The 21,869-nt window shown below is 33.7% G+C and overlaps 1 protein-coding gene across 4 annotated transcripts in view; it reads left to right on the top strand.

Moving 5' to 3' along the window:
* The window catches only part of LOC145669671 (paired box protein Pax-6-like), a 474,824-nt gene that overhangs the window by 426,801 nt on the left and 26,154 nt on the right, over positions 1 to 21,869 (top strand). For all 4 annotated transcript variants that reach the window (XM_081737929.1, XM_081737930.1, XM_081737928.1 and 1 more), the window contains one exon: positions 15,429 to 15,593. In XM_081737929.1, the coding sequence (XP_081594055.1) occupies positions 15,429 to 15,593 (165 nt within the window). The remainder of the gene's footprint in view (positions 1 to 15,428; positions 15,594 to 21,869) is intronic.

The following is a 21,869-nucleotide window of genomic DNA, read 5'->3' as shown; positions in this document are numbered from 1 at the left end:
CTCGTGCGCATCCTTAGTTTTTAGGATGGTCTGGACCCAGGCCGGTAGCCAGCCCAAAAATGTAGGAGGAGCCCGGCTGAAGTTAGGGGGGCTCGAACCAACTATATTATAGTTCATCACCATATTATAGTTCATTTGCAAGCCTACCGTGAACATTTTAGAGGGAGCCCGCAAAAATTTAGGGGGGCCGACCCCCTAGACCCCCCTAGACCCCCCTAGATATGCGCGTGTCTGGACCTGGGGCCCCCGTGAGTGCGCTCTTGACCGTGACTTTATATTGCAAGTCTCTCAGTATTAGAGACGAAAGGGTTCGAACAAAAATTGCTATTTGATTTTTTTTTTTTTTTTGCGCTACATCTTTGACTGGGAAATTTTGGATTTTTAAAAAATATTTAAATTTTAGTGAAGAAATAACAACACATTTCACTTTTGATGATTGCAACATACTTCCTTAACATTAAAATAAAAAATATAAAATGCGTTCATTTATTGTTCGGTTTTAATAAGATGGCGAATGCTGATACCCAGCAATAACTATGAAAGCTGCACGATAATGCTCCTGCGCACAGAACCTCTGCTTCCAAGGCTTCTAGTCAACAGCGCGGCTTCTTTTTTTTTATCCACCCTGTAGGGAGTAGGGTGTTTTGCAAGCGTTTGCGGGGTTCATTTTATTTGATTTTTAAACTTTTAGCGTCCCTTTCAACAGCTCGGCTACATTTAACGTGGATCTACAGCTTAAAGTGGGATTTGAACCACATGAATTGCCGCCGGTAATTGCGTCTGAGTCACTCGCTTTTAGGGCGCTTAACGATATCCACATAGTCACGAGGGGGAGGGGGTTCAGTGATAGCGCTTTCCTATTTGTTTTATTTTCACCCTTATCTATCTACCTAGGTATTAAAACCAGAAGTAATACAGATTTATGCTACTTATATATTGATTTCTATAGAGCGCAAGTGGTGGACAACATCTTGTTCGTAAGGTTTTCTCATTGTACTCCTGTTTCCCCCCGTAATTTCATTCCACCAATTCTTCTATCATCCTTCACTTGCCTTAATCATCCTTCTCCCTTAGCCTAAAGGACATAATGTGAGACGTTAAACTGAAAAATTTTATTTCAATTTTTCCCTTCTAGCATAAACTACCTACTCATTATTTTCTCACATTACATAAGACATATTGGTACTCCCCACTGTTCTATTTGGCTATATCACGCGAGCTTTGGGTTCATGCGGTCCCGGATTTAATTCCTGGTGAGAAAGCATTGAACACACATTACAGGAGTTCGGATTCTACCTAAACTAATGGTGCAGGCTTCATGCAGTCTCGGTGCTTAAAACACACGCTAAACGTCGATAGTTAAATGATAGACTTGTTTCAGTTATGTTAATTTTTCAATTTATTTTTTTGAAATCTTACGTCAAATCTCCAAGAACTCCATAGGCTGCCAAATCCCGGAAAACGCAACACTTGCGGTATCGACATTTGAGGTACTGCGACATTTGCGGTACTTCGAGTACATACATTTGTGGTGCTGGGACATTTGCCGTACTATTGAAAATAACTTCTTATTCTGCAAGCTGAGAAAGGATGTGTTTCGGGTGTTCAGTTAGAGAATACGCACATAATATCAACTGCTACATAAAGACCAAGTTTTATCTCATTGGTGTAGCCAGCAAGTTGTTCTAGGGGGAGGAGGGATAACATGACTTTTTCAAGGGATCAGAGCTTTTTGTATACTAAAAAATCTTCTTTCAGAATATGAAACCATTATTAACTCACCACACGTAGATACAAACCTTTCTCACACCACCTAAGAACTTGTAAACGCAAATATAAGCATCCATCATACAAAGTGAAAGAACAGTTACTAGGATACATGGTGAACACATCTGAAAGATGTAAACAAATGCTTGTTTGTGATTGGCCAGAACTGGAAAATTTAAACAAATCCTTATCTGATTGATCGAACGCCTGACCATGATATTTAAAGAGAACTTCTAGAAATATTATTTTGTTTTCTTTTATATTTTTCCTTAAGAAGCCTCATCCCGGCGAAATTAAAATACCGCTAATTTTACAGTAATTATGTGATATCTTCAAATAAATAAAATATAATCGAAATGTGGAACAATAGCGCCCTAGACAATATCATTTTGCGTGAGGTACCGTTATCACAAGTCAGTGGTTTTCCGTTTTCAGCCGTTTAGAAACGCGAAAATAAATGCCGATTTTCAAAATGGCTCGAAATCGAAAGCAGATAAGAGTCGTGATAACGGTATCTCGTGTTAAATGATATTGTCTAGGGCGCTCTTGTTCCACATTTCGATTATCTTTTATCTATTTGAAGATGTCACATAATTACTGTAAAATTAGCGGTATTTTAATTTCGCCAGGAGGAGGCCTCTTAACAGTTTTCCAATAATTATTTGCCAGTCGTTTATAATATTCTTCTTCCTTTATTTCTAACATATTAAGATATTTCTAATTATGTGTAAGTATTATGGGATTACTCAAAGAGCTACTTGTTAGCGGAGTGATTTGTCACAAGTCATTCATTTGGGACACACTTATTCATTATTATGAGTATATTTAGGTATAGTTGGTCAGATCTAGCTCCGAACAAGTATAAGAAACCAAGTTAATGTTAATTTCCAATGAATTAATAATTTATTTTCATGATTTATAATAGAGTTCAATTAGTACATTAGTAGATAGCTTCTCTTCTGGAACAAAACTTACTTCAACTTTTGAATGTGTACATTTTTCTCAAGAACTTCTGGACATCTTTTGAGGCTCCATATTCAGTTAATGCGTTTTTCTATTCTTCTGTCCAATCTTATGTACTGACGTCGTTTACGTTATGTACCGGAAAATGTCTCACTGGTTAAGGGAAAGTTTTGAACAGTACCGCAAATGTCCCAAAAAAAAAAAAACTTGTTTTCTCATTGTATCGCAAATGTCCAGTACCGCAAATGTCCAATTCCGCAAATGTCCAATTCCGCAAATGTCCTGATACCCAAAACCCAAGTAGCAGTGCTACTTCTACCTTACGTAAACAAGTGATATTCTCTCAATTAATTTTGAAACCGGAAGAGGTTGTAGATTTCCGGTTTTAGTAGATAGATTATAGTGGGGATGAAATACATATTCTTGGTACGCTTAATTGATTGCGATAAACATCTTTACGCTATCTACGAGGAATCATCAAAAAGAAAAAAAAAGTTACAATCCTATTACGGCTTATGTGCGTTGAACTAAAAGATCAACACAACTGGTGATAGAGGGCACTCAATACCAGTTTTTTATGTAATCAAAGTTTAAGTTCAACCGTTTATCACAACGGCAGGAAAAGTTTTCTGTATCTTTGCATAGAAATCTGTGTCAAGTTCTCGTAGCCAGCGTGAATCAGTGCTTTTGACATAATCACATACCATAACAATCGTGGTCATCCATTTTTTTTTTTTGCTTTAGAATAGGGAAAGGGTGAAAGTCACTGGGGCTAGGTCAGGGCTGTAGAAGGGGTGTTCTACTCGTTCCAAGCGTAACATCTGTGGTTGAAGTACTGGATCTACTGCTGCGTCCAGGGTTGTCATTAACAATATTGGTCCGTCTTTCGTTGAAGTCACGACAGCACCTCCCTACATGTTGCTTTGAAATTTAGCCTTCCCCATATACACCTCTACAATATGCCTATGAATGTTAGCAGCTGCAGTATTTTTGGTCCACACGAACAGCACCACTGACCTTATTTCTACTCTTCACCAATTTTCCAGACGAATCATCATTTTTAAAGCTCTTCATGGCTAAGCAGTGAGCGTACGCGCCTTTGGCGTGGGAGATACGGGTTTAATTCCCGGCAAAGCTCATGTGGTTCGGATTCCACGTTAATCAGTAGCTTCCGTATCATATAGCCTGGCTGCTGAAAGGGACGTTAAACTCAAAATTGATGCTGATTCATCAAGCAGTTCTTGAGATTTTTGTCTCCCTAACAGACGGACACACGGACAGAAAATTTATTTATTTAACAATTACCAGATACAGCTCAGAGGCCATTTTACGCTGGATATCTAACAATGGAAAGGATTTTGGAAGGTATCGGCCAGGGCCCATTTAGTAGGTACCATCCCGGCATTTGCCTGGTAGGACTGACGAAAAACCCTGGAAAATCTCAGTCAGGGTGGTCGGCAGCAGGAATCGACCCCACGACCTCCCGAATGCGAACCCTACGCTCTACCACTTAAGCTACTTGGAGTTTTGGTAAATTATATTCCTTAATAAGACTGTATTTGCAGCCTTAAATTACAAAGGCATTCTGTGTATTTTTGAGGTGCTAGAAACAGAACGAAATGAAAGTGCAAAATATAATCGTAATGCACAGCCTATGCGAATATACGGCGGTGATAAAGAAAGAAATATCCATTACCGTCCCTCGCACATTCAAGACGGTTTATACACGAAAAGATAAAAAAAAAGAAAAAAGGAAAAGAAAAGTCAAAAACGGAAGCCTTTCTACTTTATTTACGATCCATAATATTCTGCAGATTTTGAACCATTAGCATGGTGTGTAAGTTATTAGTCTCTACAGCAGATGGCATCAGAGTACGGATAGCTTTTTCTTTACATCTTAGTTTTTTTTTTTAATTTTCTTTTTCGTGAACCTCCTGCTTTGCCTTGCCTACCCTACTCTGGAAACCCGTCCGACTCTCTTATGCCTTTTATAGCCTGCAATCGTTTCTCATTCTTTTGTTAGACGTGGCAGATCGAGATGACAGCACACGGACCTGGCGACATAAGCAGAAGAAAAGGAGTAAAGAGTGCGATATATATTTTTTCTATGTCTTTTTCACATCCTTCTTTAAAGCCGAGATGGGAAAAAAGTAGATTTTTGTAAAGTTGGTAAAAATAAAAAAAAATACGTGCGAATAAGGTAGGATGGGGTAAAAATGAGAAGTGGGGTAATCTTTTTTCTCACAACGAAAAAATAAATTTTTACTGAGAAAATGAGGGAAAAGAGTAAGTAAGGTAAAAATGCTATAAAAATAGAAGATTATAAGAGGGAGATAAAAGGGGAAAATATGAAGCGATGCTCAGTACAGCTTATCTCGCTAATTTTCCGACTGGAGAAGAGATCCTCTATAGAACAAAAGAAAAGAACGTGAAGAACGATGAACGGTACACAGGAAAGAAGAAAATGGAGAAAAAGAAATGGGCGAAAATATCGAATGCTTTTCCTTCCTTCTTTCTTTTTTTTTTGCTGTTCTCGAAAGGAAAGAATAGGGGGAGAAATAGAGAAAGAAAAAATGAAAATTGATTTTATTTATAGGTCTGTCAATTACATTAGTCCTTTACGACCTTCTAGATGTCTTCGTTCTATTCTTTGGATTCTTTCTCTTCCATCTTTTCTCGCCTTTTGGCATGCATTCGCTTTTCTTTGGTGCATCATCTATTCTTTCGCTTAATTTTTTTTTATTTCTCACGTGGAAAACAACACATAAAGGAAATCCAAAAATTTTGTCAGTTTATGATTTGTTACACCTCTGTTCTTGTCTGATCCTTATTAAAGATGAAAACTTCGAGTCTCTGGACTCGAATCGAGTTTGAGATACTGAATAAGCTCACAGAGTATCTCTCTTTTTATATAAATGATGTCTTGAGAAACATAACATAACCGATCAGTTATGTTTCCATTGTTATAAATCAGGGTTGATAAATCAGGGTACATCTGATTCACAGAGCACTAATGTCCTTCTCAAAACAAGCTCAGAGCACCTTACCTTAGTTGACTTCAGCTTTAGTATGATAGGTACTTGATAACTTGTGACGCCACCTTCCATCTGAGTATGGAGTGGATAAATCGGGATACACTTGATGCGAGGAAGATCATTGTCCTTCTTTCAGTTAATCACTGTTGGAGTTTACTACTTGTATTCCAACAAATCTTCAGGCATTTCTATGGAGGTTGTTGATGCCCTTTCAAAGAGAGAACAGCCATTTTAAGGGAAACTGCTGATATCTTTCCAAAGAGAGGATTGGTATTTCTAGGCAGGTTGCTGATGTCTTTCCAAAGAGAGGAAAGGCATTTCTAGGAAAGTTGTGTATACCTTTTCAAAGAGAGGAAAGACATTTCTACAAAAGTTGCTGATACCCTTCTCAAGAGAGAATAGGCATTTCTAGGGAGATGGCTTATACGTTTCTCAAGAAAGAAGAGGCATTTCTAGGGAGGTTGCTGATAACCTTCCAAAGTGTGAACAGACATCTCTAGGAAGGTAGCTGATAACCTTCCAAAGAGAGGACAGACATCTTTACGGAGGTTGCTGATACCCTTCTAAAGAGAGGATAGACATTCCTAGGAAGGTTGCTAATACCCTTCCAAAGAGAGAACAGGAATTTCTAGGAAGGTTGCTGATACCCTTCTAAAGAGAGAATTCGTATTTCTAGGGAGGTTGCTGAAACCCTTCCAAAGAGAGGACTGACATTTCTAGAAACGTTACTCATACCCTTCCAAAGAGAGGACTGGCATTCCTAGAAACGTTGCTCCAAAGAAAGAACATGAGATACATCTACTTAGCAATAAATTCATGCCCAAGTTGTGCTTACTAATGGCTGGAACTTTTCTACTGGCGTAGAAATCTACTGGCATATTCAGTATTGACATGCAACAAGTTCACTTTCAGTCAAAACATTTCTAACTGAAGGACCCAATGAAAGAACATGATATTTTTTTTTTTCAAATGTTCATTTAATAGTGATTAACGCTGGTAGAGTTGGGTTCTGTATAAATGATAAAATATTAAAGACAATAGAATGAAAACTCCGGAATTATTTAAGAGGGAAAAATATGATCTCAAGGGAATAACATGGTAAGCAGTGATGTTGTTTCAGTTCTCCTATAAAATAAAATGATATTTATCAAGTTCTTCTCCTTAGCCTTTTAACTGTTTACACTTACGGAAATTGCTTAGACAAAGTGAGCTTCCATTTGGCTTAACCTGTGCTTCACAAATATTCCAGAAGTTCATGGATTAATTGTTAATTAACTGTGAAGGAGCAGAAATAGATGTAATCATATAGGATCCCAATTACAGCAATGTGAAGAAGGAACAAAACCATTGTTAAAATAAATTTTTGCCAACACAATGTGAAAGTAAATTTGGAGAAAAACACATTGTTCAAGAAAACAATCAGATATTTGGTTTTTAATATATAAATGAAGAAGCTATTAAACCAGTTGAAGATAATTTGGAAAGCAAAATAGAAGCTAAACCTCTGCAATATAAATCCCAACTACCTGGTATAATCTTTCCTAGGATTATTTAATTTCTATCATCACTTACGTACTTTCACTTTTGCTAAAATACCCAACTTGATCAAACTTTTACAGAAAGATGTGCACTGGAATCTGATTTGAGAACCAAGAATTTGTGTCGGTTAAACAAGCTATTCACCAAGCAAAAATATTGCACGTCTTTAAGCGTTGCTAATGACGAACGCTTTAACTCATGGAGTAGCAGCTGCCTTATTTAGCAAAGTTCAGAGCCTGCCTTACTAAAAGTAATAGATTTACAAAATTTATTTTATAATTTTTTTTGCGTGTTTTTAAGGAGATAAGGTGAAAGTGAAAGGAGATAATGAAGTGCAACTTACCACAATCATAGATAATGTTATTTTACAACAGAACATATGAACCTGTAAGTTTTTTTAGTGCTGCCATCTGTAGAAATTACAGTATTGTCAGAATAACATTTCCCCTAAGCGACTAGGAGAACGTACTCAACTGCATTTGAATAAGTCTTGCAATCCTGTGAACTATTTTTTAAATAATAGTTGTATTTAGTTTGTAATAAACAAAATAGTTTTAACATACAGGTTATTAAAATTAAATAATAATGTTATTTAAAAAGTAGATCACAGAATACCAAAACAACATAATATGTAATCAGACGCAGTTGAGTTCATTCCTCTAGTACCTGCCTTAACTTAAATTTTAAGCGAGATGTTATTCTAACAACACTGTAATTTCTATGGATGGCAACACCAAAAATTATTCAGGTTCATATTTTCTGTTATAGAATAACATTATCTATGACTGTGGTAAGTTGCATTTGATTATCTCCTTTCATTTACGAAAAAAGAAAAATGGTAAATTTTTACTGTCAGGTACTTAAGGGAAAATTGTTATCGGAACAGAATGCTCCTACGCTACTTTAAAAAAAAAAATATATCAAAACGACCATCAGTTGGAAAAAGAGTTCTTCGGTGGGGGTGATTGTTGACAAAAAATCCTATATGGAAGAAAATTTAAAGCGCTGACTCCCAAGAAGCAAAATGGATTTTTGGAGTAAACACATCCTTTCCTGCAGCGTCACCAGGATTGTTAAGATGGTTTCTCCTTTTTCACATTTATAATCTGAAAGTCGTATATTTTAAACATTCACATTATAGTTAGACAGAATATGTAAATAATAAGATACAACTTCTGGAGTAGAAAATTACTTAAGGTCTTCACTACATTGAAATTAAACTACCTCTACAAAAGAAATAAAAATATTCGACAAGGAGAAACGTAGTGCACTAAACAATATGATTTTGCTTGTGATACTTTTTACCAAAATTCACCTATCTGCTTTTGGTGTGCCGCTATTTACAGAACCCGCAAAAAAATGTTAAATCTATCGACAGTTGCAAATCGAAAGCATATAGATGAGTTGTGATAACGGTATCACATGCAAAATAATATTGTCTAGTTCACCACGTTTTTGCTTTTCGAAAATTTTTGTTTTGAAGATATTACAGAAAAACTAAAAAATTAGCGATAGTTTAATTTCGTTGTACTGAAGACCCTTAATGCAATGTTACTTCCTCCTTGTAACTTCTAATAATTCGGAGATGCCACTAATATATGAATTACATCCTATATTTTCAAATACTACTAATGACTCGGACCATATTTCTTTTATTCCTACTGAGCTACTTTTACTACTTTTTGGTTACACTTATACTCAATCTCCAATATTATCTGCAGCGGTGTCATTAGGCGACCACGCACCATAGCCTATAGTAAGACCACAACCCAATAGGGTCCAAATTAATTATACGAGCTTCTTAAAACCAAGAAGAGCTTCGAGTCCCAACACCACCACCATGATGTTACGGCAAAAGAACCACGTCAATGTTGGACAGAATGACAGATACTGTATGATTCGCATATTTGGGAATGAAACGAATATCTTCTTCCGTGATAGACTTCTAAAACTTGAAAACTCTTTCTAGAATGTGTGACAGTAATACTTGTGATTGAATCTTATGCTATTGCAAGCTAATCAAGCTAGAATGAAATGTTATCCACCTCCAGAAGACCTGGTTAATTCTACACTGAGAAATATAATTCCAAATTTACTATAACTTCATGAGTAACATGTTTTGTGGTAGGAACAGCATGCCAAGACTAGAAATCGACGTTTTTGAACGGATGCATATCGATTGTACTAACGGGTGAAACAACCGTTTTTAATATGGTGACACATATCGGCAGGTAATTCTTGCTTTCACCTTTTGGCGTAATAGTGTGCATGAGATAACTCACCCACCCGTATAACTTTTGTCCATCTCAATGAGATAAATTGATTGGTATGTGTCTCATCTTTGGACAATTTTTGGTGAAACGCTAATAATGTAAAATTATTATTATTTGATAAATAATATTTGTATATAATGCATGGAAAGACGAAAGCACGAAGGAGACTATTGTACTTGTACAGTGGCTTGAAGAGCAAAGAACACACACACAAAGGGCTCCGAAAAGTGACAATAAATATTTCTACGTTCATTCACATTACAAGATATCGTCACTATTCCTTCAGCGTCCCGTTTTCTTTCTTTTCCTCTCTTCATCAGCACTGCCTTTTCCTACTCATCTTCTTCTCTCGTTCCTCCTCCTTCTTCTTCTTCACTCTCGGGGTGTTATCAACTTTCCATTAGTAACTGAGGGAAGCGCACACCAAGATAAAGCAATCCATTCACCCTATCCGCTCCCGTGGTCACTCAGCTAGAAACTCCCGATAAGAAGTACAAGGAGGAAGGGAGCCACTCAAGGAAGGGTGGGGGGAGACGAGACCAGCAGGAATAAGGAAACATCAGCCCTCCCCCTCCCCACTTCTGTCTCCTGGAGGTACATCTTCTGCTCTACAATTCCCTATTCTATATTTTTTCTTAAAAAAAAAAGAACCAACCTATCATACACTTCCTCGCTCAACCTAAAGCAGAGGCAAAGAAACACCGAACAGATGAACTACATCATGTAGCTATTCACCTAGACGCCAATCAATTAATGTTGCACTAATATTATATTTCATTTCACTAATTACTTGATGTTGAACTAAATATTTCATTCCATTTCACCAATTTAATTGAAGTTAAACATTTCAATTTAGCAAAAATTGATGTTAAAAAGTAAATATTTCATATGATTTCATCAATTAGTTAATGTTAAACACTTCATTTAATAATGAATTGATGTTAAATATTTCATTTCAATAGTTACTTAATGTTAAACTAAACATTTCATTTGAATTGATCAATTAGTTAATGTTAAACATTTCATCAATTAGCTGATGTTAAATATTTCATTTCAATAGTCACCTGATGTTAAGCTACAATTTCATTTAATTTCATCAATTATTTAGTTACTGTTAAACATTTCATTTAATCAATCAGTTGATGTTTAAATATTCCATTTTATTTCACCGACCAGTTACTGTTAAACTGTGTATTATAATTTCATCAATTACGTTTTCAACATTGAGTTTAATTTCATCAATCATTTGGTGCTAAACTAAGTATTATATGCTATTTCATTTTAAAAAGTAACTTAAATTAAACTAAATATTATATCTCATTTTATATTATTAACCAGCTGATGTTGATGTTAATCTAAATACTTCATTAACTTAACCAGAAAGTTAATGCCAAAATAAATATTTCATTTTATCTGTCATTTCATCTTAGTGTATAATTTCATTTCACTAGACATTTGATAATCAACTAAATTATTTATTTCTTTTCATAAACCAGCTGATATTAGACTAAATAATTTATTTCTTTTCATAAATCAGCTGATATTAGAATAAATAATTTATTTCTTTTCACAAATCAGTTGATATTAGACTAAATAATTTATTTCTTTTCATAAATCAGCTGATATTAGAATAAATAATTTATTTCTTTTCACAAATCAGTTGATATTAAACTAAATAATTTATTTCTTTTTCCAAATCAGTTGATATTAAACTAAATAATTCTTTTCACAAATCAGTTGATATTAAACTAAATAATTCATTTCACAAATCAGTTGATGTTAAACTAAATAATTTATTTCATAAATCAGTTGATATTAAACTAAATAATTCATTTCATAAACCAGTTGATATTAAACTATAATTCATTTCACAGATCAGTTGATTTTAAACTAAATAATTCCTTTCACAAATTAGTTGATAGTAAACTAAATAATTCATTTCACAAATCAGTTGATATTAAACTAAATGATTCATTTCACAAATCAGTTGATATTAAACTATAATTCATTTCACAAATCAGTTGATATTAAACTATATTTCATACTGCTAATCATTTGGTAATTAACTAAATTATTTATTTCTTTTTACAAATCAGTTGATATGATATTAAACTATATAATTAATTTAATTTTACAAATCAGTTTATATTAAACTATTATATATAATTCATAGTTCTGCGTATTTATGATTATTCTGGGTTTTTGAATTCATTTTGTTAAATTATAGCCAGGGAGAAGAGAGATGCATGTGTAATTGTAATGGGAGATTTCAATGCGGTGATGGGAGAGAAACAGGAAAATAGTGTCGTACGCAAATATGATTTAGGCAAAAGAAATGAAAGAAGAGAGAGACTAGTCAATTTCTGTAGACAGAATTCACTAGTATTTGGGAATATTTGGTTCAATCATCACGAGAGAAGTTATAAATGGAAATCCTGAATAAACAGTCGAAGATATCAAATAGACTACGTTATGATTCAGGACAGCTTGAAGCACGCGAAGACCTTCCCGGGACCGACGATTTTTCTGATCATAACCTTGTTGTGACTGAAGTGGATATTCAACTGAAAAATTTAGGCGGGAATAAAGTAGGCAACAAGATGCTGAATACTAAAAGTAGAAAAACGAAGACGTAAGAAATCTTTTTGTTGAAAAATTCGAAAAAAAAAGAAAATCTCAAACATGGAAAGGATAGGTGCTGCTAGTAGCAGACGGTGAGAGTATGTTAAAATTTGCATGCTCTCATTAATCTAATGTCAACTTAGCTTCATGAGTCAATACTACTTGAATGAAATGAAAGTGGGCTCCTATTTTCGAAGGTCTTGAATAATGGCTTTGGACACTCATGTCCGTACATTTCAACAATCTCTTACGAGCATGAATCTTACCAGAGGAAGCGTTCCTGTCCTGTGAAGAATCGTAGGTGTCAAACTATTATCTTAATTAGTTCGAAAAAATAATTAACCTGATATAAACAAATAAGTAACTACTATTTTGTGCCCTGCACACTTACCACTATTGTAAATATAGTAATTAACTCTAAGGAAATATCCCCGAAACAAGTTGACATTCAAAAATTCATCCATCGTTAATACAGTTCCTGCAGATTTCTGGCATGGATTTCGTAACTCATTTTCAAGTTTACCGCGTTTGCACGTCAATGTTTCCTGGAGACACCGTTTATATTCTGATGGCTTGTAACACATAATCAGTTTTTGAATCTTGTTTATATGCATTTACTAGCAGACATTCCTACTTATCATATTATCATTTATTTGATGATGTGTAGTTTCATTACTTAAACTAAAATAATGCAGAACCATTTTTTAAAAACTTTAGTTGGTTAACATTCGAATTTTACTCAATTTTCATTCAGTGTTCAATTTTCGTCTTTTAAGGAACTGAATTGATTTTGAGTTTAACGTCTCTTCCAGCAGTGAGGCTATATGAGACTGGACTTACTAATTAACGTGGAATCCGAACCACGTGAAGCTCCTGCCAGGAATCGTACCCGGGTCTCCTACGCCCAAATCGCCTACCTTTTAAGGAACTGTTCAGGTAGTTATTCTCTGTTAAATGCTCTGTGTATATACAACATTGTACAGGGTGTGTTAAAATGATGGACCCGATTTTAGAAACTTATTCCGAAATCTAATAAACATTACGCTATTATGAGACATGTGGTAAGAAATATAAACTGTCAAGCCGATATTCTATCTCTTGCCGAACCTTCTGTAGCATGTTGCAGTCAGTATTAGCAAATCATTTCATAATCGCTGTTGACTCTTAATGGAAACAGCGTGAAAACTAAACTTTAAAAGGTAACTCTGTTACAGTAACATACGTTTATTAGATTTGACAGAATAATTTCTAAAATCGGGTCCACCATTTTGACTAGCCCTGCATGATAACGATCCGAAATTCGGCATTCCTTAGGTGTGGAGGTTGTCAGAAATTTTAATGTCAACCTGTATGTGTGTGTGTGTGTGTGTGTCGGTATGTTTCAAATGAAATTAATTTGTCTTAAAACAGGATTGGTTTTTCAAGCGTGATCACCATTTTTCTTTCCCTTTTCCAAGCAATTTTAATTTCAAAACTACATTAGAAAATAAATATGTACTTAAATATTAAAACGTTTGCACCAGAATATTTTATTTTTACATTAGACTCCAGGTGTGTTTATAAGTTGCGGTGTGACTCAAAATACGTAGATCACTGAAATTTTACGGCAGAAGCGGGTTCGTAGAAAAATTAGAATCTTTACAGCAGCGACCAACTAAATATGAAATCTGTCCAAAAAGAAAATGAACTTTGCAAATATGATGGTACTTACCCTTTGTGAAAGTTATTCGGAGTACTCGTCTCAATTTCGAGAGGAGAGTCGAGACGAGAAATTCTAAAAATTTAACCTCTGGACATATTTCTATGTGTGGGATATAGATAGTCGCCGTTAAAATTACCCTTGCCCGTTAAGATGTTAACGGATTGATTTTAGCTATCTGGTAACGGTAATTATGATTAAATTGATCTTTATTTTTCTAAAATTTACTCATATTAAAGCTAAGTGATAATGGTCATTATGATTGAATTGATATTTATTCTTTACATTCAACGCAGAATAAATGGATAAAGCCTTTAGCTAACTGATAACATCGATTATGTTCATTTTCTTTACATTTAACACAGATTAAGCCTTCAACTAACTGATAATGACCATTATGATTGAATTAATGTTTATTTCCTTTGCATTTTACGCAGATTAAACCTTTAGCTAACTGATAAAGGTCATTATGATTGAATGATATTGATTTATTTTACATTTAACGCATATTAAACAATTACCAAATGATAATCACAATTATGATTGTTGTTTTTTCTGAACATTTAACTCAGATTAATTCTTTGCTAACTGATAAAGGTCATAATAATTGAGTTACTGTTTATTTTGTTTACATTTTACGCAAATTAAACCTTTAGCTAACTGATAATAACCATTATGATTGAATTAATGTTTATTTTCTTTGCATTTAACACAGAGTAAACCTTAGGCTAACTGATAGTTGTCATTATGATTGAGTAAATGTGCATTTTCTTCATAATGAATACAGATTAAGATTTTAGCTAACTGACAATGGTCATCTTGATTAAATTAATGTGTATTTTATCTAATCTTAACACAGATTAAACCTTTAGCTAACTGTAGTATTCATTATGATTGAGTTAATTTTATTATCTTAAAATTTACACAAATTGAATCTTTAGCTAAGTGATAATATTCATTATGTTTCACTTGTTTTTTCTTTACATCTAACATAAACTAAACGGATTAAGCCTTTAGATAACTGATACTATCGATTATAATTGAATTGATGTTTATTTCCGTTACTTTTAACACAGATTAAACTTTTAGCTAACTGATAGCGGTCATTAAGATTGAATTGATCTTTATTTATTTTACATCTAATACAGATTAAACGATTACCTAACTGATAATGGCCATTATGATTGAGCTGATGTTCATCTCTAAATTTAACATACATTTAACGCAGATTAACCTTTTAGCTGACTAATAATGATGATTATTATTTAATTAATGTGTATTTTCTTTGTGTTTAACACAAATTAAACCTTTAGCTAACTGATAATGGCGATTATGATTGAGTTTATTTCATTTTGTTTACATTTAATGGTGATCATTTTTTAAATAATTGGTAAGTAGCATTATTATTGATTTATTGTTTATTTCTTTTACATTTAACATATACTGATATTATATCTTTAGCTAACTTATAATGGTCATTATAACTGAATTAATATTTATTTCATTTATTTATTTTATATTCATTTTCAGAGCTGGATATTGCGCCATCGGATGAAACGAATTCAGGGGATAACTCGAACGCAGACTCGAACCAAGGAGGCGCAGACGATGACCAGGCAAGACTTCGGCTCAAAAGAAAATTGCAAAGGAATCGGACTTCCTTTACCAATGAACAAATAGAGAGTCTAGAAAAAGGTATGACATGTCTCAACATTTCATGTGCATGTATATGTGTGTGTGTGTGCAGGTAGTAATGTATTAAGATCATTGTTGTTCTTTTCTATATTTTTGTTTGGGAACAATACAATTAGACTTATTTCATTGATTTGTTTCTTTCTATACACAATAAAATTTTATTTAGGTTTTTATTACCAGGAGAAGCTTCAAATTAAAGCAGAGGACTTTGCACATTTACCCATACAGTATATCCTTCTGATATATTAGGTTAAATTTCCGTGTTATTTCACTCAAACCGTCTTTTACTTATAAGTCCTTTCTGACAGTGTTGCACAACATTTATTTTCATTTTGGTATTAGGAAACATTTAATCGAAAGAACAAGAAGTTTATTTATTAGTTTCTATTCAAACGAAAATGTCTAATTTTTATATCCCTTATTTTATCATTTTAAATTTCTAGAAACTTCTCTACTTTTTTTCTTTTATATATTTCCTTCTACCTCTCATCTGTTCAGCAAAAACATTAATAATTATGGATTGCATTCGGTTCAAAATTTCTGTAAATTTACGGCGTTATATTCTTCCACAACTCTGACTTCGCGCCCTTTAATTACTGTGCTTTATTGGGTGGGGGGCGGTGCTAGCAGTTAGCTATAGATAGCTTATCGTTCTCTTAACTTGTGCTACTTTGTGTGGGGTCCCTGGTTCAATCCCCCATCAAGTAAATTTCTTGTGGAGAACATCGTTTCCACCGGTGTTTTCGAAGTATACAACGATAATGTATAATTCTCATGTACTTTTAAGTGTTATTTGTATTTACGGGCAAAATGAGCTATTTAAAAAGGCACAAGCTATCAAGAAGAAGAAGAAGAAATTACATAAAGAAATAATTTAAATATTTTATGTTATATTGAGATTTTGTTATCGTTGCTATGACAATTTGTTTACTTGTTTTAATATCGTTGCTATAGTAACTAGAAAGATATAGATGTAACGAGGAACCTTCTTGTGTAATCTGAATGTACGATATTTTAAGGCGTCGAACAAGATATACGTTGAATTATATATATATATATATATATATATATATATATATATATATATATATATATATATATATATATATATATATATATGAAGTGCTTTAATGAGTTGAATTATTCCAGATAATCTCGTGTATTGCCTAAACATTTGGAATCAGGGCATATATAACATACTCCCGTTTCCTCCCACATTCTCATTCCACCAAATTTTCCATCATCATGCACTTGTGTTAATCATCCGTCTTCCTTAGCCTACAGAGCATAACTACGGGACGTTAAACTGAAATGATTTTATTCCATTTCACTTGAACTTGTGTTACAATCCACATAGCTTGGTTTTCGGATTGCTAGCCTAACCTTGTCTGGTAACTTTGTTATAGCAAGCTAACTTCTTGAGTGTTTTAGAGAAAGCTTCTGGAAAATTGCTGTAAGCTTAACTTACCATGAAAGTAAGACATGCCAATATTTTGATCAACTAATGGGTATGTCCATGGTAACTCACGTTACGTAATTTCATATTTTGAAGAATACTAACCACAAAAAACTTAAAAGCTCCGCTTTTTTTAAAAAAAGGAAAGCTGTCATATTTATACAGATAATTACCAAATATCGTCATTTTATATGATATAGCAAACCTAGGAGAAAAGAAAATACTATAGTAACTCACGTTACATATTTTTTCCCTGCATTCAGAACCTGAGATTTTTCAGTACATTTTCTTTTGTGCTGGCATAGCTATGTGCATGAAATTACTATGTAAGATAGGGACACACACAATTTAATTATGGCAAAGATATTATTTTTTTATTTACATTTTATGTCTATTTATTTTAGTGGAATATGCACAGAGTCGGGTAACTCACGTTACATTTGTCAACGGTCTTTTACTATTAAGTATAAGCAACATACATTTATAATAACTTGAAATAAGGACAGTTTAATTAAGTTGAACATTGAACTTTACTTTAAGAAAAGGTTTCATCAGTTATATGAAATTTTACTTGGGATACCAACAGAAAAAAAATAAGACCTATGTAATAATAAATAAAGCTTGTATAGCATAATCAACGTTAAAACTTAGTAGATTAAAGATAACCTAAGGAAAAAATAAGAAAATAGTTATTCTCTGAAAAACAATTAATGATGCCAGCTACATACAACTATATTTTTATCAAAAGAATAACTTGACTAAAAATTATAACTATATTTCTTTCATGAATTTTTGTCCCTGTTTCCGTGAAGATGCCCTAATACACAAATCAAAAACATACAGCTTTTTCATATTTTGTGGTGACGAAACATCAATTTAGAAGTTTTTTCTTTTAAAAATTCGCTCCATCCTCTACTCATACATTAGGAGGGCCGCGGTGGCTCATTGGTAAAGCGTTCACCTCTGGTGCATAGAGCTTTTGGTTCGATCCTAGCTCGCACCAATTGATCTTTGTGATGGACAAACACCGTGTGTGTGGGTTTTCTCGGGGTTCTTCCGATTCCTTCCACTTTCTTCATTCCACCATTTCATTCATTTCTTATCATCACCGTCTCCTTTAGCCTAGCCGGCATAATGGTGGGCCGTAAAATTTAAAGGTTTCATTTCATACACGAGGGTCATCTGTGACACCGGATCAAACCTAAAACGGAATGTGTTTTCATGCATATTCATAAATATAATACAGTGAAACCTGTCTTCAGCGGAATCGAGCGGGACTCGCAAAAATTTCCGTTAAAGACAGATTTCCGCTTAATGGAGATAGACCTTTCCGTTAAAAAAAAATATATATGCTTATAAAGGACATAATGAGAAAATATATTGATGTACGCAACTTGTTCAATTACAGTACTTTTTCCTTTTACGGATTAATACCCCAAAAAACTTTAAATAAACACAAAATATGCTGTGCACACTTTCCTTTATTTTTCCCAATAGTCAAGCAGGATTTTTTGCATACATTGCTACTACTTGGCTGCGGTATACTTCAGGACAGAGAAAAGCTTTCTCTGGAATTTTGAAAGTCCTCTGAACTCTTTCCTCCTTGTTTTCACGACACGTGATGGAGATGTATAACTTCTGCTTTACCTCAATTCCTTTTTTCCAGAACTTTGTTTTGTCAGTTTTCTTCTCATTTTTGTTGGCTGTCGCTAGTTGCTACACAAGCGGAACAGAAGTACGCCTACAAAGAAGACTGACAGCTGACATGCTACGTAGGACTAGCGAAAAATTGTGGGAGCTGAATATGAGTAGTGATTGACGAAGGTCAACATTGCCCATAAAGATTTAACAAAAGAACGAAGTATTTATCGCAGACAGTATATGTTTACCCTCTCACAGGATGTTTAAAAATTTTCTAAACGATGTAGTCTGAAACTCAGAATTTCCCGTTAAATGTTTATTTTGCTTTCCGTTGTCCGCATTACACAGTTTCCGCTTAATGAAGGGAGTTTTACATGTCTTTTACTCCAAAATCCATGGGACCATGAAATATTTCCCTTTAAGACAGTTTTCCGTTTAATAAAGGGTCCGTTGAAGGCAGGTTTTACTGTATAATGACACCTATCAGTTCTGTAATTATCCACTAATATGTTTCTATTCTTGCGGTAGCAGCGATAATAAAGAAGTACAATTAAGTATAATATTTGCAGATATTTGAAATCTGCTTATCTGTTAGGAAAAAAATCGCCAGAAAGGAAAAGATTCATTTGCTATTCACATGGTTCACTACGTATTCAGGGATTTCCAAATGAATTACCACTAAAATGGCTCAGGAAATACGTCTTTTTCTTAGAAGTGTAATTAAGCACAAGATTGAAATCAAAGACGCAAAATTGTGGAAAATCATTTTTTTTTTTTAAAAATCAAGCCAAATTAGCAAGAGGAGAAAAAAAACTTCTTAAAAGACAAAAAAAAAAAAATAATACGTTTTTTCTTACCTAACGTGTTGAATTAGTAATTATTTTTCCCCTGTTCATCACTCATCAAACGCACTTCATTAAGAATACTTATCAGTTTCATTTTCGTATTCAAACGTGAATGCCGCTTTTTTCTGTCCTGAGGTTTTGGTTCTTCTTCTTCTTTTTTTTTTTTTTTTTTTTTACAAAAAAAATCCATCCTTACTTTTTCTCTCCTTTTCCTTACACATTCGCTTGTTCATTTCACGTGTTAAGTAAAAGAAACTTTCTTCTTTTTCTTTCTTTTCATTTCCTCCTCGTGGCAGTACTCGTGTAACTTTCCTTCGGTAGTGTTGCTCTTTTTTTTTTTTTTTTGCCAAACTCACCTTGGGAACCCACAGATTTCACAGCATCAAACAGCGCCAGGATTTCTTAATTAAACTCTACCGGATGAAATGTCAATAGACAGACAGACAGAGAGAGAGAGACAGGGAATGAAACAAGAGATGGAAGAAGGGAAGAGGATTTTAGAGAGGAAAAGTCAGAGAGAAAAAATGGGGGAAACAGACATACAAACAGACTGAATGTGGCAAAGGAAATATTCTTGCCTAACGAAATGCAAAAACTTTACAGAATCATTGCCACATTAGTATGCAATACATATACTTATTTGATCAATGTGTCGTATCGCTTATGTGAAATGAAACACTTAAGAACTGAATCAAGTAAACTGAAAATAAAACGAAATCTTTCAATGTTATCCCGCGTTTATGCCGGCTAGGCTAAAGAAGACGGTCATGATGAGAAATGAATGCAATTATTTAATGATCAAAGTGCTAGAAAACGGGAGAACCCCGAGAAAACCCATGCACATGACATTTGTCCACCACAAAGTTCACTTGGCACAAACCAGAATCAAACCAGGGGCCCTACTCAACTGAGGTGAACGCTCTACACTGTAAACAATTACAGTCACATTTACTGACCGATTAGAGTCAATTCTGGCTGTCAACCGATTACCCTAAAAATTTACGGTATTAGTGTTAAAGTTATGGTAATAGGGCATAAATACGGCCTTTTTATGGCCTATAACCATAAACTTTACAGTAATACCACAAATTTTAGAGTAATCAATTGGCAGCCAGAGTTGACGGCAATCGGTCAGTAAATGTGACCGTAGTTGTTTACAGTGTACCACTGAGCAACCGCTGCCTCATGAATCAAGTAAAATATTAGAGTTCTATTATTTGATGAAGAAAAATATTTTGATCTACGGATGAATCAAGGAAACTTGAAAAAACGTAAATAATTCAAGTGAAACTATTAAAATATATTAAATAATCAAAGAAAATATTTAAAATCTATGTAAAGATCAAGCGAAAACTTTTTTTTAATGTTAGAAATCAAATGAAACATTATATAAGATAGGTTGCATCAAAGAATATACAGCAAATTATAACATTTTAATCATAAATATTATCATGTGTCTTATGAGATGCTTTTAGTGTATAAAGTTTATTTGACGTCAAAAGTATTAGTTCATATTACTTGTGCTGTTATAAAATATTTTTTAAAAAATCGGGAATCGCGAGTTCGAATAATTAAGAAAAATTTTACTTATTCATTAACTGTCAGAATTGTTATTCAATTATTTCAAGAATTATTAATTATTCAAACTGAGCAATAATTATTTTATAATTTTTTGTCTACTTATTTTGTCAGTCAAAATAGAACTTAATACCTGTTTGATTGTTGTGTTTCGTTGTACCGTTCGAAGTGTGTAAATACTTGTTAATTGTTACAATTATACTTTCCAAATTTTAAACATTTAAATGTATATAAAATGTAGTTTTAAAAATAAATTATAATTACATAATGAAAAATGTATACATATAAAGTAGAAAGTGGCGTAGGCTGTAACTTTTAGTAAGGGACGACGAATCATGCTTGACTTCAATTAGAAAACTTTTAGTAAGGGAGGACGAATCACATCATGCTTGACTTCAATTAGAAAACTTTTAGTAAGTGACGACGAATCAAATTATGCTTGACTTCAATTAGAAAACCTTTAGTAAGGGAGGACGAATCAAATCATGCTTGACTTCAATTAGGAAACTTTTAGTAAGGGACGACGAATCAAATCATGCTTGACTTCAATTAGAAAACTTTCAGTAAGGGACGACGAATCATGCTTTACTTCAATTAGGAAACTTTTAGTTAGGGACGACGAATCATGCTTGACTTCAATTAGTAAACTTTTAGTAAGGGACGACGAATCAAATCATGCTTGACTTCAATTAGTAAACTTTTAGTAAGGGACGACGAATCATGCTTTACTTCAATTAGGAAACTTTTAGTTAGGAA

Source organism: Thermobia domestica, chromosome 14, assembly GCF_964235325.1.
Source record: "Thermobia domestica chromosome 14, izTheDome1.hap1.1, whole genome shotgun sequence".
Classification (NCBI taxonomy): domain Eukaryota; kingdom Metazoa; phylum Arthropoda; class Insecta; order Zygentoma; family Lepismatidae; genus Thermobia; species Thermobia domestica.
This window is presented reverse-complemented; position numbering and strand designations above follow the sequence as displayed.